Raw genomic sequence first — 23,636 nt, 5'->3', positions numbered from 1 at the left:
AGAGTGTGAGTGGGGGCCAGGGGGTAACCCCAGATGTTGAGGGACACCCTGAGGTCACTGTCCCCCTGCCCCTCACTTCCCAAGGGGTTTTTCTCTCCCCGCCTGCACTCACGGTACCTCGGCTTGCTTCGCCGCCCCTGGCCTCCCGCTCCTGCGTGTGCAGTACCTCGGGGCTGTTGGCAAAGATGCAGGTGGGGTGCAGCACGGTGCCCTGCTGGGACCGCGTGTGGAAAACCTGCAGAGGCCAAAGGCAGGCGCCAGGTGACAGAGGCCCTTAGCCCTGCTCTTCCACTGCCCAGAGCTCTTTTCCTCCACGCTCTCGGCCAGATTCCTCCATCCGTGTCTCCACTCAGAAATCCCCTCTTCCAGGAAGCCTCCCCTGACACCCCCACGCTGCACCGGAGCCCCGTGAGTGCAGAGCCAGGACTGTTCCCGTAACCGCCGTGTCCTCGGCACCGAGCAGGGCTGGGAAGGCAAGCTGAGTGATGGCGCGCACGCGGGGCCAGGGCGCAAGGAGGAGGCCCACCTGGTCCGAGTCCTTGCGGCTGCTGTTGAACGGATCCGGGACAGCGAGCTGCGGGTAGAGGCCCCGGCCCAGCACCAACTTGAGCAGGGCCATCTGGTCCTGCGTCAGGTCCTGGGCTGAGCTGGTGGCCGCCTGCAGCTGATCCAGGCTGTGCCGCAGCTGAAACTTCACGTCCTGGGGGGAAACGCAGGGCGGGGGGAGGAAGGTGGGTTCCTGGGGGGGCCCAGCCCAGTACCCAAGGGGCTGGAGCTAGGACCTGTGGACCCCCGGGTGCTGCAGAGCGCGGGCACCAGGTCCTGTCCGCGAAGCGCCGCCCACCTGGATGTCCACACCATCGCCAGGTCCCTGGTCTTCGTCGCTGGAGCCGCCGTCCAGGCCCCCCTGCAGCCGCAGCACCTTGCGCCGGCGCCCCCCGCCCGCCTCGTGCTGCCGCTTCAGGTGGTACAGCGCCCTGCGTTCCCTGCGCTGCTGCAGCCGATGGTAGCTGTCGCCTGGCGTCGCGGCCTGCGCCCGGGCCAGCAGCCCATGGTCCTCCAACAGCTCCTGGGGGCGGGCAGGGCCCAGGTGAGGGACACAGGGCGGGCCGAGTCTGGGGGCTCCAGTCTGGGGCCCGCCACTCGCCGGCCCCTCTGTTTCGGAGGACACGGGACGTCGCATCTGTGTGACACAGAGGGGCCCCCCACCTTTCACTACCCTCTCGGGGTCTGCAGGCCAACACAAAGTGAAGCGAGGCTCTGGAAAGCCAGAGATGCCGAGAACAGTCTGAACACCTGTGGTCCCTGATGGGGGGGGGGCTCCTAAAATTGCACTGTAGGCTGCGGTCGGGTGACCACCCCCTCTGGACCTCAGTGTGGCCATCCGCAATCACGGGCAGTGATGACACCAGGGACTCGCCCTGTTCTAAAGGCTCTTCGTGTATTAACTCATTTAACCCTCAGAGGACAGCGGGGAGACTGAGGCCTAGGGCCGTGCAGGAACTTGCCCAGGATCGCACTGCTAGCGAATGACAGAGCTGGGACTCGCCACTGGGACGTCCGCTCCGGATCTGGTGTGCCGGCCATCGCCCCCTGGTGCCTCCCAGAGCTCAGCACCCCTGCTCCAGACAGCCAGGTTCTTCGTGAGGATGTAGCATGTGACCGCTGACCCTGTCCACTTCTCCAGGAAGCCCTCCTGGATTTCCACCCCCTTTGATTCACCCAGGCCACCCCATGTCTGAGTGTCTGAGGGTTGCGGGAGGTGGGTGTAGGGTGGGACTCCGACTGCTCCATCAGAGAAGGAAAGGGGTGGGGTACCCGCACTCACTCCACCTCCCAGCCTCCTAGGTTTGGTCGCGAGCCTCACCTTGAACTGGCGCCGCAGGTTGGCCATCTCGTACAGCCGGTGCTCCTCTATACCCCGGTGGCGGCACCACTTGCGTGAGTTTCTCCTCCGTTCAGATTTCACCTGGGTGGAAAACCGGACACCAGGGGGTCAGGGCCTAGCTGGCTGGGGAAGGGTGCAGGGGCTGACCCAGCGCCTGGATGCCCCCAGCACGGGCCCAAACACCAGCCCCTGAAGAATTAGAGGCAGGGACACATGTGCTCTCCTCCTCCTTCCAGGTCTCAGCGCCACTGCCCCCTCCTACAGGAAGCCCTCGGACACCACACTGGGTCAGACATCCCCTCTGGGCTCTCCCAGCCCCCTGGACTGCCTATCACAGCCCATTCTGGGTGGTCACAGTCCGGGGACAGGTCTGCCTCCCTGCACGGGACTGTGCAACCCAGGAGGGCAGGGCCACATGCTTTTAGTCACCACCAGGTCTCCAGCACTGCCTGGCACAGGGCCAGGCCCAGAGCATGTGCTACCCTAGGAGGGTGTGGCCTTCCCCTGGGTGGCAGGGGTTTTATTCAGCGCTTTAAAAACCCCAGCCTTGGGGGCGCCTGGGTGGCTCAGATGGTTAAGCGTCTGCCTTCGGCTCAGGTCATGATTCCAGGGTCCTGGGATCGAGCCCCACACCAGGCTCCTGGCTCAGCGGGGAGCCTGCTTCTCCCTCTCTCCTCCTCCCCCCCCCCCCCCGCCCCGCCGCTCATGCTCCCTCTGTATCTGTGTCTCAAATGAGTAAATAAAATCTTTAAAAAAAAGAAAAACAAAAAAGAAACCCCAGCCTCGGGCGCCTGGGTGGCTCAGTCGGTTAAGCATCTGCCTTCGGTTCAGGTCATGATCCCAGGGTCCTGGGATCGAGCCCCACATCAGGCTCCCTGCTAAGTGGAGAGTCTGCTTCTCCCTCTCCCTCTGCTGCTCCCCCGCACTTGTACATGCACACACTCTCTGAAATAAAAATCTTTAAAAAAATAAAAAACAGCCTCCCCTTGAGGCTGGGCCCCAGGAATGAATGGTGGAGACAGGGCCCTTCCAGTTTGCAGAGGGCTCAGGGGTCCTCGGCGGGGTAGTGGGCCTCCCCTGGCCCCACGCACAATGTCACAGACGGGTGGCCCCGCTGCCGCCCTCACCTGCACCCAGGCGTTGAAGACGTTGAAGAGCGTGAAGGGGTCCCCCTGGTCACTCTCCAGGGGACGCCGTGCCGCTGCACACTCCGGGTGGCTCTGGGCACTGCGGGTGAAGGGCGACTGGACGCTGAGGGCAGCCGCGATGGTGAGCACGGGCTCCGCCAGGTGGAACATGGAGCCCAGGATCAGCATCTTCCCTGGCAGGGGTGGGAAGAGGTGCGCGGACACCGAGCTGAGCCTCCTGGGCTCTGGGACGGCCACCCCCCCCCACTTCCCACCCCCAGCCAGCCCCAAACCCCCTCCACCTGGCCCGCAAAGGGCCTCGGGAGCCACAGGGACAGAATCAAGCCCACACTCTGCTTCCCAGTCACGTGAGTTTGGGCAAGGCCTCAGTTTCCCCATCTGTAGGCCAGAGGTCACCTCAGTCTCACTGCCTCGGGCCGCAGGTGGGCACCGTCTGAGAGCTGGCCGTTGTCGGCAGCACTGCCCCCACCCACCTGGCTCTCCTCTCTACAACTGACGCCCCCCACACCCCCACATCCCCCTCCTGGCTTTGTTTTCCTTCCTGGCACTTGCTCTGACCTGCCACGGTCTCTCCCTCCTCCCTCCAGAACGGGACCCCACATGAGCCCCAACAGTCGGCCTGGCACACCACAGGCACTGACTTCTGCGCCTGCCTCGGCTGGATCCTCTCCTGCCATCTTTGTTTAATTCAAGGTGGTGGTAGGGGGAGAGGGGAAGCGGGGGGAGGGGGGGGAGTGGGAGCAGGGAAGACAGGGAAAGATGGAAGCAGCAGGTCCCTGGTCCGCACCACCAGGACCTCGCCTGTCTGCCCCGTGCTCAGTGGCCTGCGTAACACGCGTCTGACTCATCCTCACTGGTCCCCTTGGCTGCCTTTCTGGAAAGCTCCTGTTACACATCTAGCCTCGGAAAATAAAGCTGGGCAAGAAAACGAGGCTGTCCCAGAACCCTCTAGCTCTGTCCCTCGGGCAAGTCCCTCCGTTTCTCTGCGCCTGTCTTCCCGTCGATGAAATGGGCTAAGGGCGGCGTCTGGCTGCTGTGAGAATGGACCGTGCTTCCCAGCACTTAGCGCCCCACCTGGCACAGACAAAGCACGGTGACTGAGCCATCCGGGCCCGGAACCTCCCGGCACTGAGTCATGTGTGCCCCCTGTCCTGCGGGGCTTGGGGACTGACAGTGTCTGCCTGGCTGGGGTGCCCTCCCAGCTCTGCCCACAGCATGACCCTGAGCAAGTGAGTGACAACCCGTCTCTGAGGCTGGAATGAGTCACTCCCACGTCACGCCGGATCCAATCCAGGCCCTGCTGCCTGCTTGCTCTGGGCCCTTGGGTGCCGATCTTTGTCCCTGGCCAATCTTCAACGTCCTCATCTGTACTGAAGGGGTGACCAGAGGCCCTCCCCTCCCCAGGTGAGGGTGAAATGATAGAAGGCTTACAGAGCCTTTCACTGACACACAGCCAATGCTCACAGAACGTTCTTTTTCTTCTCAGATCGGATTTCCCTTGCTCTAGCCCTGTGTCCTAAAACAAACAGAACCACCTTCATAACCATGAGAGGACCTCAGGGTCGGTGGTCCCCAGGCTCCTGTCCCCCCTGAAGCTCCAGGGTGGTGCACTGATGGGGACGTTAATGATGTTAACATGGGCAGAAGATTCTGTGAAACATCATGCCTGGCCAATAGTGCCACAAGAAGTCCTGCTCGCCTGGAAATATTCTGCGGGTCACAGAGCCTCTAGAGAGTCTCGAGTCAGGAGAATCAGACCAGAACACACGTCGGTCAGCGAGCTTCTCAGAAGTGGCAGGGATGACTCAGGGATGAGCAAGAGGAAGAGACAGGCCATGTTGACATCCTTACAACACCAAGAGAGGGGACACAGGGTGGAGCTGGGAACAGGGTGTGCGGGGGAGAGAGGGGCCTGTTTGTTTACTGCTGTACCCCAGTGCCCGGAACAGGGAACTCATGACCGAACCGACAGGGCCCAGAGAAGGAACAGGCTGGCCCTACAAGTCGCTCAGAGCGTGAATGCTCCCCACAGCCACTCCCAGCGCCCTGGGTGACCACTCTGAAGGAAGTCCTCACCAATCACAACATCCACCGGCAGCTGGGCCAGTAGGGACCCAATGGGGGTGAGGGCCTCGGAGCTGTCCAGGGCCCCCTGGTCCCGGAGGTAGAGGATGGCTGTTTCCAGGCTGGCTGGTGGCGGGGGCTCGATGAAAGGGAAGGTTCGTGGGTCCCCCACGTTCATGCTCTTCATCTGGAATGACAGTTGGGCCCCCCAGGAATGGGGGACACGGGAGCTACTGTTGAGCACTGGCCAGGGGCTCAAAGATCACAAACTCATGCTACCTTAAAACTCCCAATGCCAAGGCCCTCTGCATGAGGCAGGGGAGAAGGGCCCCTGTCTGTCTCTCCAGCACCTCTTCTCCTGGACCCTGGCCACAGAGCAAGCCACAGGACCTAAGCTGGACCAATCTTGGTTTCTCAGCCCCTCAACAGAGCAACCGATCAAGGAATGAGTATGGGACCTGAGCTGGGCCAATCAGGATCCTCCCCAGGACATTTGCAAACGGACGCTGGGAGAGAGAAGTTCTGGCTTCCTCTCTGGTTGTGAGGGGCCAGCATGGAAGCCCAGAGCTGCTGGGATTATTCTGCCCTTGCCTGGAGATCAGCCCAAGCACAGCAGATGAAAAAGTCCTCAGTCATTCCTAAGCGAGACCACCCCCACGATGGATGCACAACCTCGTGAAATCCTCTTTTCTGCTCATGGTAGTTTGAGTTGAGTTTCTCTCACCGTGGACCAAAGTGGATCCTCATTAATTCAGAGGCCCAGAGGGGCAGCAGCGTGTGGGGGAATGAAGTAAAGAATGCACCCATCACCGGGCCTGGCAAGGCGGAAGCAACCATCCCCTCTCCGGACCAGATGGAGGAAAGGTGGGCAGGGAGGCTCATGGGGCCAGGAGAGAGCGGGAAGGAAGCTCAGAGGGCCCAGGGGCTCTAGCCAACCCTGCTGCGAGGTCACCTGCTGACCTGGGCCTCATCCGGCGGGCACCACAAGGCGGGCTGGCCACCCGGCACGCAGCCAGTCCACCTCCCTCCCTGCTTCCCGGACAAACACCCAGTGCCCATGAAAAAAAAAGAAACAAAAAAAACACCTTTACGTTAGAAGCTCTGGGTGAGGGGTAAGGCCAGATTTTTTAAATTTAAGCTCTCTACATGATTCCAGTGTGTAGCCGGGGCCAGCAATCCCCGCTCTGAGCTACTCAGCCAAGGCCCTGGCCCTGGGCATTTCCAGGTCAACCAGGAGACACCCATGACCCAGTGCTGCCAACGAGACGGGATGGGAGAGTGGCCAGGGGCCTTCAGGGAAAGGTGCCCAGGGTCTTAAAAATGAGACCCATGCAGAGGGGCAGTTGTTGCCTCTGCGTCTGGATGGTCAAGGAGGTGGGGTGACACCACGGCTGCCACAGCCAGGTGGCATGCATGAGGCCGGCTCGGAGCCGGACAGCCCCAGATGGAACCCGGGCTCTGCCGCTGACCGCCTGGGACACCTGGGGCAACTTAAATCACGTCTCTGTGCGACTGGTTCCTCATCCAGCAATTGGGATGATAAAACTACCTCCTGTCTAGCTTTTGCAGGGATCCAAACAGTTCTACACAGACAACACGAGAACAGCGCCTGGCCCACAGCGAGTGCGAGGCAAGCGCTCTCTATCCAGTGTCACCTCTGCCATCACTGTGCTTAGAAGAGCCGCTGACGGACGGAAGACGGAAAAGGCTAGAACGAGCCCGAGCCCTGTAGGACATCACTGACCCACTTAAATAACCGAGACTGCCGCCTCCCCATCCGGGGACTGCTCCGCTGGGAGACGGTCCATCGTCCGTATTGGTCAGGCCCTGCGGGTCAGGAACTCACACAGTGGGCCCCAAGCAGCATTTTTGAAAAATGAAATCAAACAAAACAGGAACTCTGAGGGTGCATCACCCACAGGAAGGGGGCTGGTTGGTGCTCCCAGCCGCTCCGGCCCGGGGAAGGCTGCTGTGGAAGCCATTGGCCCTTCCTCTTCTGCCCGAGCCCAGAGCCCAGAGCCCACACTGGCCAGGCTCCCCAGCGGCCGCAGGCGTGAGTGCTAACCAGGGCAAGGTGAGTGGAGGGGCCTGGCCCGCCAACCCTCCCAAGCTCCTCTCCCATGCTCCCTCCCCTCCACCGAAGCCACACAGGAAAGGGGCCTGGGTCCCCAAATAAAAGAAACCGCCCACCACCCCGAGGACCAAGGTTCTGTGTGTTGGCCGCTCGGCGAGGGGGCCTATTTGGCGCAGCTGCCTAATCGAAGCAAAGCTAACGAGCTAAGAGCCATGACATAAAATGTACGGAGAAACCCCGCTTTCAAGAGCCACTTCCGGGTGGATTTCCTGTCCCAGCTGAAGGCATTCTGACGGAGTCACGGGGTTTTTCCCACCAGCCTGTGGACCCAGGGAACCATCTTCCCCTCGCCAGGGGGCTCGGACGTTTGGAAGCCATGAGCCCCCACGCCCTTCCCGGCCCTGGAACCCCGGGATGGGTCCCGGCTGAGGGCCTCCGGGGCCCCCTCCCTACCCCGGCCTCACCTGCAGCACCAGCGCGTCGAGCGCTACCCTCCGAATCTCCGGCACGGGGTAGGGGGCGAAGGCGTCATAGTCGGACTCGGCGTAGAGGCGGAAGCAGACCCCAGGGCCCGTGCGGCCAGCCCGGCCCTTGCGCTGCTCGGCACTGGCCTGACTGATCCAGAACTCCTGCAGCCGGTGCAGCTTGGCCTGTGGGTCATAGCCCATCTCCTTCACCTTCCCTGCACGGGGATGGGAGACTTGGTGCGGTAGCCACGGCGGGGGGGGGGAGGGGGGGGGCACCTCACCGCTCGGTCTCTGACGCCCTCGCCTCCTCCTTCATTCCACTGACGCGGACCGAGAGCTTATTTAGCCTCGACCCTGACACTTCGTTGATTTAGCCTTTTGTTTCCTCGTTCACCCATCTCCTGTTTGTGTATTCAGGAGCCCGGTCGTCCACCTGTTATTATTAGGCACCTCCTGTGTGCCAGGCACCACTGTGAACACTGTCCCCGGGCTCACGGGGCTGAACAGAGCAGAGTTCATCAACTCTAAGCCCGACTCTGTCCACTTCCACTGTCTCTGAAAATGGGACGCACCTTGAAAGCAAAGGCACGTCCACATTTAATGGCTGGTATTTTTAAATTTTGATGGTACATAAAATTACGGAATGTTTTATCGTGGGCGGCGTCCCAGATTCAATACGATGTCACTGCTAACACAGAGTGCTCGCTCTGCGCCAGGCACCATCCGAAGTACCCAGGGGATGAATTCGCTCACTGAATCCTTACAACCCAAGGGAGGCTCTGCTATTCTCGTCATTTTACAAATGAGCAAACACACATGGTCTCAGGGACACAACCTTGGTCACATAGCCAGGCTGGCCCCAGCGTCTCCCAACCACTACGCTACGCTGACTTCCCAGACAACGGTCCAGTTGGGAAGACAGAAAAGCAATAGGTCAACAGATACGAAATATAAGGCCCATACTCTGAGGAACGACAGGTCTCATACGGAAAGCAACAGCAGTAGGAGGAGAGGGGGATCCCAAAAGTGGACAAGGTAGGCCTCTCTAATGGTGGCACATTTATGCAGGCCCTGAAATGCGGGAGTGAGCCCTGTGGATATCTGGAGAAAGACTGCTCTCGGCAGGGACAACAGTAAGTGCAAAGGCCCCGGGGCAGGAGCAAGCTTGGAATGTCTGAGAAGATGTTGCCGCTGCACCACGGCCCTAAGGCCCCCTACTCTCTGCTTTGGTCCAGAGTTCCCTCACTGCACTTGCACATCTCCAGACCCCACACTTCTCTCTAGGGCCTGAGGGGTGGCGGGAAGCAGCCCTTACCAGAATCGACTACAAAGCGGATCCCATCAATGGTGACAGAGGTCTCGGCGATGTTGGTGGAAAGGATGCATTTCCGAACTCCAGGGGGGGCCACGTCAAATACCTGGGGGGGGGGGGCAGAGGAGGAGGTGACATCTGAGACTAGCTGACCCTTGCTGACCTGTGTCCAGTGGCCTCCCTGACGACTCCTGGATGGCCCACGGGCACGTCACACCCACCTCCAATATCTCGAATAGCCTCAGCGCCTCCCACTGAGCACTTTCCTCCTCGAGTCCCCATCTCAGAGACGGCTCGTCATCCACCACTCCATGTAGGCCAGAAACCTGGGCTGTCCTGGCTCCCCTGCCCCTCCCCCCTCCAGCCACACTTGCACGTCTTGAACGTTTCCGAAATTCATTCCGTTCTCCCCAAACCCACAGCCTTGCCCTGGTCCAGGCCCTCCCTTCCCACCCAGGTCCTGCCCCAGCCTCCTCCCTCGTCTCTGGCCTCCCACCCGTGATCACACACAGCAGAGAGATCTGCTAAAGCACAAACTGGCACTGCTCCCCACCTTGCTCAGAACCCTCCCATGGCTCCCAGGAGCACGCAGGACAAAGCCCAAGCACCACACTGGGTCTTCAGGGCCCTGCGGCCTAGGCCTGCCCACCTCTCAGTCCCACCCGGCCTGCCTTCCCCATCACAGTCTGGACCCCAGACACCCTGCAGGTGGTCTCCCAGGGGCCCCACCTTTCTCTCACCGCAGGCCCTTTGCACAAGCCCTTCTCTTGGGCCCAAGAGACACAGTGGTCAAGAGTTGGGGGTCCGCAATTAGGCCTGGGGGCCAGATCCAGCCTTCTGTTTTTTGTGAATCAAGTTTTAACACAGCACAGCCTCACCCGGGTCAGTCTGCGGCTGCCTTCCTACTGTAATGGTAGAGTGGAGTCGAGCCAGAGACGAAATGGCTCACAAAACCTATGACTTTGGGGGCACCTGGGTAGCCCAGTCGGTTAAGCATCTGACTTCAGCTCAGGTCATGATCTCAGGGTCCTGGGAGGGAGCCCCACGTCGGGCTCCCCGCTCAGCAGGGAGTCTGCTTCTCCCTCTCCCTCTGCCCCGCCCCCCGCTCATGCTCTCTCTCAAATAAACAAACCTACAACTTTGTACTCCCTGGCCCTTTCCAGGAAGCTGGCAACCTCTGGTTAAGAGCAAGGGCTCTGGTGCCAAACTACCAAGTTCCAAAGCCTGGCTCGGCCACTTAGGTGACTGTGCATGAGTGCCTCGGCCTAGGTGTCTGTGTCTGTCCTGGGTAACAGCGGCCCCTGGCAGACAGGGCTGCTGGAAGGTCTAAATGAGGCCAGGCGTGCACACAGCTGCCCACTCTGGCCAGCACCCAGCAATACTCCACACACCTTAGCCAGGACACTCTTCTCCCTGCCCCCTTCCTACGCTGGGGCTTTCTCGGGTCTCAGTTTTGAAAGTTTCTTCCTCCAGGAAGCCTTCCCTGAATCCGCCACGACTGTGCTCTCACAGAGCTATGCTCGTTTCCAGAACTTTCCTTTTCCATTTGTAAATTATCGTTGCTTGCCAGCTCCCTCCACAGACCAGCAGCTACGGCAGGGGAAGAGCCATATCTTGGCTCCCAGTGTGTCCCAAAGAGCCCCCTTGGCACAAGGGGAAGCACTAAGGAGGTGCTCAAAGGTGGTTTCTTCAATCAACCAACAACTGAGTGTGACCTGAAGGGCCTCCCTCCGCCCCCCTCCACCAGAGAACCGTGGTAGTCAGCCTCCACAAAGGCCCCGATGCGGCTCACCTCCCGGGATCCACACCCTCATCCAGCACCTTCCCCCTGACCAGAGCAGCCCAGGTCAATTAACAGGACACTGCAGACATGACGAGCTATGATGTCCAAGGCCAGGCCATAAAAGATATTGTGGCTTCTGCTTGGGTCTCTTGGCAAGAGCCAGCCACCATGCTGGGAGGACACTCAAGCAGCCCATGAGGAGGGAAACCGAGGCCCCCAGCCAACAGCCCACCATGTGAGTGAGCCCTCTCAGAGGAGGGCCCTCCAGCCCCAGGCAAGCCTTCAGATGCCAGCCGACACCTCAGCTGCACCCTCTGGAGAGAGCCTGGGCCAGAGGCACCCACCGAAGCCTCTCGCGACCTCCCGACCTGCGAGAGTGATGTGAGATGGTGAACACTTACTCTTCAAAGCTGCTAGGTTTGGGGGGACTCAAACCGAAAAGAAACAACTACCAGGGTGACCCGACGGCCGCTGACGGCCCCCTCCCGACCCTTCCCCAACGCAGCTCGCAGACTCCCACTGCACACCTGTGCTCGAATCAGGCCTCCCCTCCCCCCGCCCCCCCACCCCGCCCCCCCGGCCTGGCCACACGTGGTACCTTGTCCTGGTCAGCCACGGAGAGGGTGCTGTGCAGCGGCAGCACCACCCAGCGCTGGGTGCGGCCAGCGTAGGTCTGGGCGGCCTCGAGGACCGAGCTGATCTCTGCCATGCCACTGAGGAAGACGAGGAGGTCACCCCGCTCCTCGGGGGGGTACTTGCTGTCAATGGCCTCCAGCACCCTGAGGAAAGGCCGAGGGTCCAGCTTCTCGGACTTGGACGCTGCTGGCTCCGCCTCCTGCGGCTGGTACACCACCTGCAGGGAGACGGCCCCAGGCAGGGGCGCACCTGTCACCCCAGCACACGGCCACAGGGCAGGGAGACCACAGGCTGCGGGAGACGGTGCAGACCCCTCAGGCAGCACCTGGCGCCCGCGAGCGAGTTAATTAGAGGAGGACGTCCTAAAAGGACAGCGTATGGGGGTAACCAGAAGGCTTCTGGGGTGCTGGGGACGTCTGAGGTTTTGCAGTCTGGGTGCTAGCTGCATGCAAGTATTTGAAGTATGAAAATTAGCTGAGCTCCACGCGCGACACACACGTTCTGTCGTGTTCTGTTGGGTTTGATAGGTAACTTCAACAACAGAATTTTTAAGGGTGGAGTCAGGGGGCGCCTGGGTGGTTCAGTTGGTTAAGCGACTGCCTTCGGCTCAGGTCGTGATCCTGGAGTCCCGGGATCGGGTCCCGCATCTGGCTCCCTGCTCAGCGGGGAGTCCGCTTCTCCCTTTGACCCTCCCCTCTCTCATGCTCTATCTCATTCTCTCTCTCAAATAAATAAAATCTTAAAAAAAAAAGGGTGGAGTCAGGATCAAAAGCCTAGAAAAATCACTTCTCAGACAGCATGCTCCCCCCCCCGCCCGTTTTTTTTTTTTTTTTTTACAGCTGCTCGGAAGACAGACGGATGGGGTATTTAGAACCCAAAACCACAAGGAGCAGTGCAGTTTCCTGGTGCTAGGAACTCCGGGGCTCCTACCAACTCTCCCTGCGAGAGAAGGGACTGGCTTTCAAAACACAGAGAGCAGGCACAGACCGTCTTGGAGGGCCACTGGGAAGCCAGGCAGGAGGGGTCCACGAGTGCCACCCCTGGGCGGGGGGCGGGGAGACAGACAGGTGGGGAGGGGAAAGGGGATCTGAAAGAGCAAAGAGAAGCTCCCTGGTCCGGGGCCACATCTGTGAGCAGGATTCCAGTCCCGGCTCTGCCGCTCCACGTCTCTGAACCTCCGTTTTACCCCCAGGGGCAGAAATCCCTGGCGCAGGCCCCCCAGGGCCGTGGTGAGGGCCCACGTGAGCACTCCCATGCTAGCAGCTTCATTCTGATCACCGACAAGACCACTATGTGAGCCACAGCAAATAGGCCGGTGCAAAAGGGGGAAAAGTTCAGGGTAGAAGTTTCCGGAGAAACCAAAGACCTGGGGTGGGAGGTTAAGGATGTGTGTGGAGTCAGGCCTGCCCAGGACCGCTGTGGGGACGGGGAGAGGTCGGGGGTGTCGAGAGGTGTGCGAGACCCACGGTGGCCCCAAAGACTCTGCTCTTTTCTTCCTGGGCACGCCGTCCCCTAGCGAGAGAGCGAGCACCTTCCAGCCCTCCCCACCTTGCACCATGGGCACGGAGAGAACAAGACAACTGCAAAGTCACATCCAACTTCAAGACAAACTGGCCTTTCCTTGGACTAGGGCTCCTTCCCTCTTCCTGCAAGCTTTGACCAGACAGACCCGGACAGCTCCCTAGAACAGGGGTGCTTGGCACAGGGGGCAGGGGGCTGCCCCCAGGGGACATTTGGTAACGTCTGGAGACATTCTGGGCCGTCACCCCTGAGGGGGGGAGAATGGTGCTGGCAGCTAGTGGGAAGAGGCCAGGGAGGCGGCTAAACATCCTACAATACGCAGGGTGGCCCCCACAACCGAAGAGTTATCCAGCCCAAAACGTCAACAGTGCGGAGACTGAGCAGCTCCACGCTATGCGATGGTAGAGCAGGAGAAAAGAGGAGCCCGGGTCCCTGAATGACCACATGCAACAGAGCTGCCCACCAGCCTGGACCAGCGGGACTGTTACATAAGAGGAACAAACTCATAGCTTTACATTGCTGGGTCTCCTCCAAAAAGCACCGAGCACCTGCCCAGCGCACTGCAAATGCTCAGGATATGGCAGCTTTAGAAGAGAGAGCGCGAGCAAGAATGTCCTTCACGGAAAGATGGGAATCCGAGCAGGAGAGAAGGGACAGGTCCAGGCCGGCCAGAGACCGGGTGGGAGGACTGGGGGACGTGGGGGCAGCACTGACCGTGATGGGGAACAGCCTCCCGGGCACCTGCACCACGGGGGCACCACCGAAGTAGCTGGAGAAGAGCGAGATGTTGATGGTGGCCGACATGAGGACGACCTTGAGGTCCGGCCGCTTGGGCAGCAGGCGCCGGAGGACGCCCAGGAGGAAATCGTTGTGGAGGTGACGTTCGTGGACTTCGTCCACTATCAGGACCTGGTACTGGGGCAGGCTGGGCTCCCGCTGGATCTGCCTCAGGAGCAGCCCCACCGTCAGGAACACGATCTTGGTGGCCGCCGTCCGCGTGCTCTCAAAGCGGATCTGGTAGCCAACCTGAGTTGGGGGGAAAGGGGGGTGGTCAGGAGAGGAGCCCGCACCTGAGCACCAGCCCGCATCCACCCAAACTGAAAATCTGAGCAAATGCCCCCGCTCCCGGGCCCCCATCAGACTCTGGAGTCCAGCACGCTTGGGTCTGGACGCCACCTCTGCCGCTTAGTACCACTGACTCTGGGCGAGCAGTTCCGTCCCTCAGAGACATCCCCCCAACTGCTGGGAGAACGGTACGTGCTCATGCACATAAAGTGTTGGCACAGAGCTTTGGGTATATACTAATTAATGACCATGGGGATAGTTCACCTTTCTTTGAGTCCCTACTCTGGTGGGAACTACTCTAAACACTGAATGGGCACCCCCTACTCATTTCATCCTCACAGCCACCATGAGAAGCAAGAACCACTATTCTCACCTCACAGATGGGGAAACTGAGGTCACTCATCCAAGGCAAAAGACAGTTAAAAGCGGTATTGAGAGGAAATGATCTTTTTAAAAAATTTTTAAAGAGAGAGAGAAAAAGCACAGCGGGGAGGGGCAGAGGGAGAGGGAGAGAGAATCCCAAGCAGACTCCACGCTGAGCGCAGAGCCCCACACGGGGCTCGATCCCACGACCCTGAGATCGTGACCTGAGCCAAAACCAAGAGTCAGACACTCAACCAACTGCGCCACCCAGGCGCCCCGTGAGGAAATGATCTTAACCCCTACCTCATATCACATACGCATCAATTTCTGATAAATTACAGTTTTAAAGGTAAAAATCCTTAGGAAAAAACATAGGATGTGTTTATGTTCTTAAAGTAGGGAGATAATCCTTAAACAGAACCCAAAGAGTGCCAACCACAGAAAGAAAATGACACACTGAACAGTATTTAAATAAAAAGACACCATCATCAAAAGACAGCATTCAGAAAATGAAAGACAACTCACGGAGTAGGAGACAAGATCTGCAATACACAAATCCTACAAAGGACTCGTTTCCCTCATCTTTAAAACCCCATAAATCGAGAACAAAAAGACAACACAAAAGACAGAGGAGAAGACCTGAACGGACACTTCAGAAAGGAGGATCTCCAAATGGCCAATAAATATGTTCAACCCTTAGTTGTCAGAGAAATGCAAATTAAAATGTGCTACTACGATCCACCCACCCAGAAAAGCTAAAACGAGAAAGATTAACTGTAACAAGTGCAGAACACCACACCAGTTGGGAGTGTGGATGAGTATGACCACTTTGCAAAGTGGCTCGGCAGCATCCACTAAAGCCAGACATTCTTGCAGATCTGACGAGTCGGCAGTCACACTCCTAGTTATATCCCTGACGGAAATACATACCGACAGACAGCAAATGGCATGTTCTAGAATGTTGATGGCAGCACCTTTACACAAGAGCCTCAAGCTGGGGGGCGCCCGGGTGGCTCAGTCGTTAGGCGTCTGCCTTCAGCTCAGGTCATGATCCCGGCGTCCTGGGATCGAGCCCCGCATCGGGCTCCCTGCTCCGCGGGAAGCCTGCTTCTCCCTCTCCCACTCCCCCTGCTTGTGTTCCCTCTCTCGCTGTGTCTCTCTGTCAAATAAATAAAATCTTAAAAAAAAAAAAAAAAAAAAAAGAGCCTCAAGCTGGAAACGCCCCAAGTTCCAGTCAACAGCAGAAGGGACAAATACCTTGTGGTGTCTTCACCAGGGGAGACCAAACAGCAGCGAGAAAGAACAGTAGAACAGTGTGCACCCACACACTCTACCACACACAAGTCTCTCACAAAACTAATACCGGGCGACAGAGGACAGGCACCAAAGAGAACACACTTTTTGATTCCATTTATAAAAAGTAAAAGAGGCAAAACTGATCTGTGGTATTTCCTCTTTAACTCAATTGTCATAATCTAAGAGATAATCTATCACTCAGGATAGTGACAACTCTTGGGGCCTCAGGGCAGTAACGGGGGGAGGTGGGGGACAGAGGGCTTCTGGGGTGCTGGTTACATAAATGAATTCATTTGTGAAAATTCACTGAGCTACAGAGGATACACATTCTTCTGCTTAGAGTATTAGAATTTCAGTAACGATTCTTAAGGGGCAGAGCCTGGATTAGAACCCTAGAAATCATAATAAAGAAGTAGCCTCTCTTTTTTTTTTTTATGGCTGCTAAAAAAGGAATGATTTAGGCCATTTCCAATTTTTTGCTGTTAAAAGTGTTATACTGGGAGGGGGGTACCTGGGTGGCTCAGTCAGTTAAGCATCTGACTCTTGATTTCGGCTCAGGTCCTGATCTTGGGATCAAGCCCCACATCGGTCTCTGCACTGGGTGTGGAGCCCGCTTGAGATTCTCTTTCTCTCCCTCTGCCGCTCCCCACGCTTGCACTCTCTCAAAAATAAAATAAAATTTTAAGAAAGTGTTATGGGTAATGCTAGTGCCTTTCTCGTTTGAACCATATTCAGGTCAATCTGTAGATCAGCCTCTCGAAGAACCGGAAGTGCTCCGCTTTCATCCATACTACCATCGGGGCAACAGCCTATGCCTCGAGGTCGTGCTGGAAACACCGGAGAGCTGGTGAGACCCACTCACCTGGGAGCCATACTGACTGAGGCTCTCGAAGCTGACACGCTTGGCCAGGGAGATGCAGGCGATCCGCCGGGGCTGGGTGCATGCCACGTGACTGAAGCCGGCGGCCAGCAGGTACTGGGGCACCTGAGTGGACTTGCCACAGCCCGTGTCCCCGGCCACCACCACCACCTGGTGCCCCTTCAGCGTCTGCAGGATGCGGTTCCCGTATTGGGCGATGGGAAGTGCTGCCCGCTCCTGCTGCAGTTTGGCCAACCGCCCGAACGCCTGCTTCTGGCCAAAGTCCAGGTAGTGCAGCAGGGCTCGGCGGAACTCGGCGACTCTCTCTGGGGGCTGCCTGCCCAGCCCCCGGGAGCCCCGGGTGTCGGGGCCCAGGACCGAGAGGTTGATGCGGTAGCGTGGGTCGTAAGTGCGAGGCAGGTCAGCCAATGCTGGGACGCTGTGCTTGGGACACCCGGGGTCTTTCTCCCGCTTGCTGGTGGCCTTGAGACTCTGGAATCTCTGCAAGCGTTCAAAGAAGGCCCAGAACTTCTGGCACTCCTCAGAACCCTGGCGTATATAATCCTCATCGCGGAAAAAGGCATTCTCGAAGAGGCGACGTGTCTCTGGACAATTCCAGTCCCATTTCTCGGGGGCCTCCTCCTCACCGGGATCCCAGTGTCGGCCTCGGGGATCCCCGCCCTCCTTCGTTCTGGGAGGAGGCATGCTATCAGTGCTATCTCCGAGTCACAGTAAGAAGCCGGTGTCTGGAATAAGGAACCGCTCTCTCTTCAGAGACAATCTCCCTCCTCGTTGACGGTCCAGGACGACCACAGGCAATGACAGAGCAAGTGCCCAGGAACCTGGCTCAAGCTGGTGACACCCAGGGCCCCTCACAACTCCTGCAGTAATCTCGGGGACAGACACCAGTCCATCCTGGGTTTTCAGGTCCAGAATGCCTGGGGGAGAGAAGACACGCATTCATTTTTAGAAACATTTCCTGAAAGCCTGCTGGTTTGTAAGCACCGGACTAGGATGGCCATCCTGAGCCCTCACATGTGGTCGTGGTCACAGGCGAGAGACAGACAATCCAGTGACTGGGCCACGGGAGCCCACAGGAGCTGCCTGACCATGCTTGGGGGTCAGGGAAGGATGCCCAGAGATGTCTGACCTGAAACCTGAAAGGGGGTGGGTCACAGGGCCAATCGACAACAGAACCTTGTCACGAGAGGCAATAACACAAGAGGGGTGTGGTATAATGAAAAGAGTAAGGCAAGTGTTCTTCATCTGGGGTCCCTGAGCTTCGGGACACCTAGGAACGCTTTGAAATCAAGTGCACAATTTTGCAAGTGTTAGGTTATCCGCTGTCTTTGCTTGCCTGGCACATCCCTTCCTTCCTTTTCTGGTAACAGCACCCACCATTCCCCCACCCCACCCCACTTTGAAGAGCAGTCCTTCCTGGATTCCACACGGTTCTGATGGCTCAAAGTCAGAGAACCCCTACTGACTGGGAAGCGACAAAGGCCTGGCCCATCATGGCACCCGACTTCTCCTCCTTCAACCATTGATTGGTGCGAGAAGTAGACACATGACCCACGGGGAGCCAATCACAGCCTTTCTCTGGCATTTACACTAGGATGACATACCAACCCGCAGCTGTCTGTAGTAGCTCTTGAACCCGCCGAGTCTTTCCTAGAAACCCATCCTAGAGAAAAGCCTGCACGTGGGCACAATGAAGGACGCACCAGGACGGCCACTGAGGAACTAGGAGGAGAGAAGTGGAAGAGAGAGGGAAGAAGCTTGGTTTAGTCCACTCCCTCACTTCTCAGCTACACAAGAAAATGTCTTCTTGGGCAAAGTTGGTTTTCTCTCAGCTGCCTAAGTCCTAACGTATGTACAGTTTTCTGGAGTGAAGCCCATCACTCAGATTCCTAAAGTTTATGACCTTAAGAGCATTCAGAGCCTTCCTTGGTATAGGTTTTGGAGTCAGGCAGATCTGGGTTTGAATCTCCGAATCGTCATCATTTATTAGATGTGTGGCCACCTGCAAATTAACTGTTTTGAGGCTGTTTTCTTCATCCATAAAATGGGGATACTACCTACTTCCAAACATTGCAATGCTTATCGCCTAGCCTGGTACAGAGGAGCTAAACAGTAACTAGAATTAGTCCACTCTTTCTCCCGGTGATGACTAACATGGAGAAATCAAGTGACAGGAACCAGGGCATACAGCCTGGAAAACTCCACTCAAAAGGCCACAATTTGAGGCTCCTGGGTAGCTAATTTGGTTCAGTGTCTGACTCAATTTCAGCTCAGGTCACGATCTGAGTCATGAGGTCAAGGCCCACGCCAGGCTCTATGCTCAGCAGGGAGTCTGCTTGAGAGTCTTTCTCCCTCTGCCCCTCCCCCACCCCCTCTCCAGAATTTTAAAAAAAAAAAAAAAAAGGCCACAATTCACCTTCGTCTGGAATTAGCAATGCTTTCACCTACTCTCCCTTCAGTCTCTCAGGGCCATCACGGAAGACAGTTCAGATTCGATCTCTGCAGTCTCAGGGGGAACTCAGGCCATCCCTAGGAGTAATGAGAGCCAGAAAGGGGGTTTCTGCTGATGAAGCACCTGTGAGCTGGCGGAGTGGTTGCCCACGGGAGCACATTTTCCGGTAAACACCCGGGTTAGGTGATGCTGGAGTGGCTTCATAGGGAACTCCTGCTGGAGGGGAGGCAGTAAGAGGAAAAGGCCTCAGTGGGCTATGGATACCGAGCCCAGGATCCCAAGAAAAAGATCGGGAATGAAATGAAGAGCTTTCCTCCCAGCTGCAAGCCGCCTATGCGCCCGTGGGCCCGACTGAGTACCATGGCTCTCGAGTCCCAACCTTGTAGATTTCCTGGGTCCCCTCGGTTCTCTGTCACAGTGTCTGACCATCGCTGGGTCTCTTGGTGGTGGCTTACAGGGTGTTTCCCTGCTTCCCGAGCTCTCCCCTCTCTGGCTGTCCATCGTATCTCAGCCTGTTTTGTTCAGCTCACCATGCTCAGCCCTCTTCCCTCTCATAGTCTGGTCCTGTCTCTCGTCGTTTCTCTTACCTTCAGGTCTGATATTCTCTCCAACCAGCCCTCTCCATTTGACCCTTTCCATTCCTCGCCGGTTCTCCGACTGACTTTCTCATTTGCTTGTTCAGTCGTTTGTGTTGTTTTTTTCCCTGACGCTCCATTTTTGTCTCTCTCCAATTCCCGGTCTCTGTTACTGCCTTTCCCTCCATCATGACTATTCACCTGCGTTTCCCCACCTAACCTTTTGTCTCCCAGTTCTGACGCTTTACTAGCTAACAGCGCTCCTCACTTATCAGGTACTATTCTAAATCACCTATGTATATTTCTAGGGCCAGCTACATACATATACACAGCTACACTTTCCTCATGTTAAAAAGGTGCTACTTGGGGCACCTGGGTGGTACAGCCGGTTAAGTGTCTCTTGGTTTCAACTCAGGTCATGATCTCAGGGTTATCAAGCTCCACATCGCTGGACTCTCTCTCCCTCTGCCCCTCCCCGCTTCTTTAAAATAAATCTTAAAAAAAAAAAAAGGTGCTATTATCACTCCCTATTGTACTGAGCCAACGACAGGTTAAGTACACAATGAGACAAGGAATTCAAATCTAGGGAGTCAGGCGCCCATTTATTCCTCTTCATCTTCTCAGTGTGATTCTCTGTGGTCTGGCTTTTAAGCTTGACACTGTCTTTTCAGTTCTCTTTGCTCTCCAAGTTTACCAAATGCACCCTCTCTCCATCGAGCCCCATTTTCTCCACACTCTGGATGGCTCTCTTCACTGGTCTGCCCTAATCCAGTTCCCATCCGTCTCACTCACTTCCCCCCTCCGGCTTTCTCTCCAAGTCTCTTTCCCTTGGCGGCTCTTCCCCTTTCTCAGTCCCTGCATGAGCTTTTGCCAGGTTCTCCCTATTCACTGCCTCCATCTCTCTGTACCTATCAGTCTCTTCCACTAATGAAGAGAAATCTAAGATGGAGCTGGGAGGCCAGAAGGATGGGGGAAGCTCTCCTGCGGTACCACCTGAGGTTAGTACTGGAAGAACTGTCAATTATAGGCTCCAACAGAATTGCCGACAGGAAAGAATCATCAATTACAGGTGCCAACAGGGAAGGAGGTACAGCTGCATCTCCCACAAGAAAGCGACCACCCCAGCAACTCAGCCAATGAGAAACCATCAACACCCTGAACTCTTGCTCTTCTCCAACCTACTTTCCATTCAAAACAACCCCTCCCAACTTCCTCCTTCTCCATATAATTATCTTCTCTTTGGTGGGACTAGCCAATGGTTTTTGCTGTAGCTGGTTTGTCCCAAACTGCAACTCGCAGTTATCCCCAAGTAAACCCATTTTGGCTGGTAAAAATAACTTTTAAGGTCAACGAGTGTTTTGTTCCTCCGTTTGAACCGCCCTCTTCCTCAGTCTCTTTCTGTTCGCTAGTTTCCCACCTCCCCAAGTTCACAGTGCGACCACATTTCTCTGCAGCCTCTGGGGGGCCCCCATCAGCTCTCCTTGCCCCCCATGGCCCCAGTTTGCGGCTTCCGTCCTCTCTCCGCCTCCCCGTCTCTCGGTCCCTCAGCTTCTCCGAGCTTCTCTTCGTGGCTCCCATTTCTTCCAGTTTCGAGCCTCTGTGTCGCCCAGGTGCTGTCGGGGCGCTCAGGATCCATCTCCGTCCGCTTCTCCCGGGCCCCTTGTCTCCTCCAACACATGTTCTCACGTTGAAGCTTCCCTCCCCACCCCTCAGCTCGCTCCCCAACTACCCAAGCCGGTCGCACACCCGCCGCCTCCGCCGCCACCGCCGCCACCCTCACCTCACTAACCTCCGGGATCGCTCCAACTTCCGGTCCCCAGCGCCCCTCACGCACCCCGAAGCCGCTTCTGCGCCTGCGCACGCCACCCTCACTGCCAGGCCCCACCCCGCCGCCGGCAGAGGAGCCAGTGCGCAACGGGGAGCGGCCAAAACCCGCTCTGCGCCTGCGCACAACACGCTCCAGCTCCGCCTCTCTTCGAGGGGAGCCACCGGTGACGCTGCGCTCTCTAGAGGTCGGTGGTAGCGCTGCAGCGGAGACTTGCAAGCGCCTCTGCCCGGGCGCGCGCTCCATCCTACCCGTGAATCGTCTTTGCAACTGATCGCCCGACGCCAGAGAGAAAGCTGGCGGGCGCCCAGACACTATTAAACTGCTCCCGTTGGGGTGCCTGGGTGGCTCAGTCGTTAAGCGACTCCCTTCGGCTCAGGTCATGATCCCAGGGTCCTGGGATCGAGCCCCGCATCGGGCTCCCTGCTCCGCGGGAAGCCTGCTTCTGCCTCTCGCACTCCCCCTGCTTGTGTTCCCTCTCTCGCTGTGTCTCTCTCTGTCAAATAAATAATTAAAATCTTAAAAAAAATAAAAATAAAAAAATAAACTGCTCCGGTGATTTATTCACTGTAATTCATAATTATTAATGCATAATTCTATTAAGGTATAATTCATCCTGGCAATTCACTAACTAATAATTCAACCTCCCAAATTGAAGGCAGGGGCCATTCTTGTCTTGGAGGTCCTGTGTTGTCCAGCGTCCACCACAAGTATCAGAGGGTCGGTAAATGTTGTTGAATGAATGACTAAATGAATGAGAAAATAGAGTCCTCTCTAGTCCTAGGTGCCCCAGTCATTGTGGGTCTCGGCCTCAGTTTCCCTATTTATAACAGGATAATATCTGCTTTTCAAGATTGTTGGGGAAAGTAAGCGAAAATATATACCTAAGGTACATAAATTGCTTTTTCACTAATGTACATAGTAGGCGCTCAATAAATGTTAGATCTTTCATTTATAGTATATCCTCACATCATTCTTCTCTTTCCTTAAGAGAATGTTGCCGTTGTTGAGAAGGTACAGCCTTCAGTTTCGGAGCTAGTTCTAGGCACTGAGAACATAGCAGTGAACAAAACAGATCAAGTCCCTGCTCCCATGGAGCTCGGGTAGGAGAAACAGACATTTAAATATCTTTACTTAAATAAAAATAAAAAGAACGTCAAGCAGTACTGCCACGCTCTAAGGAGCAAAACAAAGCAGGAAAGGGGCAAGGAGTCGTGTTATTTTAAGTAGTGTGGCTGGAGAGGACAACTCCAAGGAAGCAGTATTTGAGCAGAAATAAGTGAGGCAGCAAGCCATGGAGATCCCTGGAGGTTAAGGAAATCGCAAAGGCAGATTGCCATGGCAACATGGTTGGTGGGTTCAGAGGTCAGCAAGCTGGCTTGTGTGGAGGGAGTGAAGGAGGGGGAATGGCTGGAAGTGAGGTGAGGAAAGGAGGAGAGTAGATCAGGCACACCACGGTGAGGACTTTGGCTCCTCATCTGAGTGAAGTGGGAGCCATGGGGGGAGTTTGAGCAGAGGAGGGACCTGAGACACGATCTGAGTTAGATTGTTTTGGTAAAGATTTTATTTATTTATTTATTTATTTATTTATTTATTTATTTATTTGATGGACAGTGGGAGAGGGAACACAAACAGGGGGAGCGGGAGAGGGAGAAGCAGACTCCCCGCCAAGCAGGGAGCCCGATGCGGGTCTCGATCCCAGGACCCTGAGATCCTGACCCGAGCCGAAGGCAGACGCTTAACGACCGAGCCACCGAGGCGCCCCAAAGATCTGAGTTAGATTTTAACAGAATCTTGGGCTCGTGTGCGGGGAAATAAGACTCTAGGGAACCAAGATGAGGAAAGAGGACCAGGGAGGCAGCCGGTGCAGTAAGTGAGAGATGGTGGCAGGATGATGGCAGAGAAGGTGGTGAGAAGTGGTCGGATTCTGTGGATACTTTAAAGTAGTGCCCAGAGGGGTTGGCTGACAGATTGGCCATTGACTGTGAGAGAAAGAGAGGCGTCAAGGATGACCCCAAAGTTTTTGGCCTCAGTGCCTGGAAATAGGGAGTTGCCATCAGCTGAGATCAGGAAAATAGGGAAGGAGGGCTGAGAGAGAAAATCCAGAGTTCCATTTTGAGCGTATTCGAGTTGGAGTTACGTGTTGGACATTGATTTGGGATGTCAAGAGGGAAGTCGGTTGCAATTATCAAACCGTTGGAAAACAATTTGAACACAGAGAAGCCAATTCGTAAGTCATCAAAAGAAGGGGAAGAAACTGACTAAGCACGGCTTGAACTTTCCAAAA

At 56.5% G+C, this 23,636-nt stretch overlaps 1 protein-coding gene across 11 annotated transcripts in view; it reads right to left on the bottom strand.

The window, feature by feature from the left end:
- Nucleotides 1-23,636, bottom strand: part of DHX34 (DExH-box helicase 34) — a 31,712-nt gene that overhangs the window by 5,574 nt on the left and 2,502 nt on the right. Inside the window, exons 1-14 of one of the 11 annotated variants that reach the window (XM_088027676.1) lie at nt 21,305-21,397; nt 18,914-19,026; nt 18,102-18,219; nt 16,480-17,414; nt 13,608-13,919; nt 11,335-11,589; nt 8,957-9,059; nt 7,639-7,856; nt 5,113-5,287; nt 3,016-3,209; nt 1,868-1,969; nt 845-1,069; nt 527-700; nt 118-235 (exon numbers count right to left, since the gene is read on the bottom strand). In XM_088027676.1, the coding sequence (XP_087883802.1) occupies nt 118-235; nt 527-700; nt 845-1,069; nt 1,868-1,969; nt 3,016-3,209; nt 5,113-5,287; nt 7,639-7,856; nt 8,957-9,059; nt 11,335-11,589; nt 13,608-13,919; nt 16,480-17,181 (2,578 nt within the window). In that variant the 5' untranslated portion in view covers nt 17,182-17,414; nt 18,102-18,219; nt 18,914-19,026; nt 21,305-21,397. Of the gene's footprint in view, nt 1-117; nt 236-526; nt 701-844; nt 1,070-1,867; nt 1,970-3,015; nt 3,210-5,112; nt 5,288-7,638; nt 7,857-8,956; nt 9,060-11,334; nt 11,590-13,607; nt 13,920-16,479; nt 17,415-18,101; nt 18,220-18,913; nt 19,163-19,536; nt 21,259-21,304; nt 21,405-23,636 lie in introns of those variants that run through there. The other 10 variants (XM_088027677.1, XM_088027680.1, XM_088027682.1 and 7 more) reach the window with 10 other exon arrangements.

The sequence above is a fragment of the Eumetopias jubatus genome, unplaced genomic scaffold (assembly GCF_037043125.1).
Source record: "Eumetopias jubatus isolate StellerSeaLion01/CBP00866 unplaced genomic scaffold, mEumJub1_p1.0 scaffold_10, whole genome shotgun sequence".
NCBI lineage: Eukaryota > Metazoa > Chordata > Mammalia > Carnivora > Otariidae > Eumetopias > Eumetopias jubatus.
Note: the sequence above shows the minus strand (reverse complement) of the source record. Positions and strands in the feature narration are given on the sequence as shown.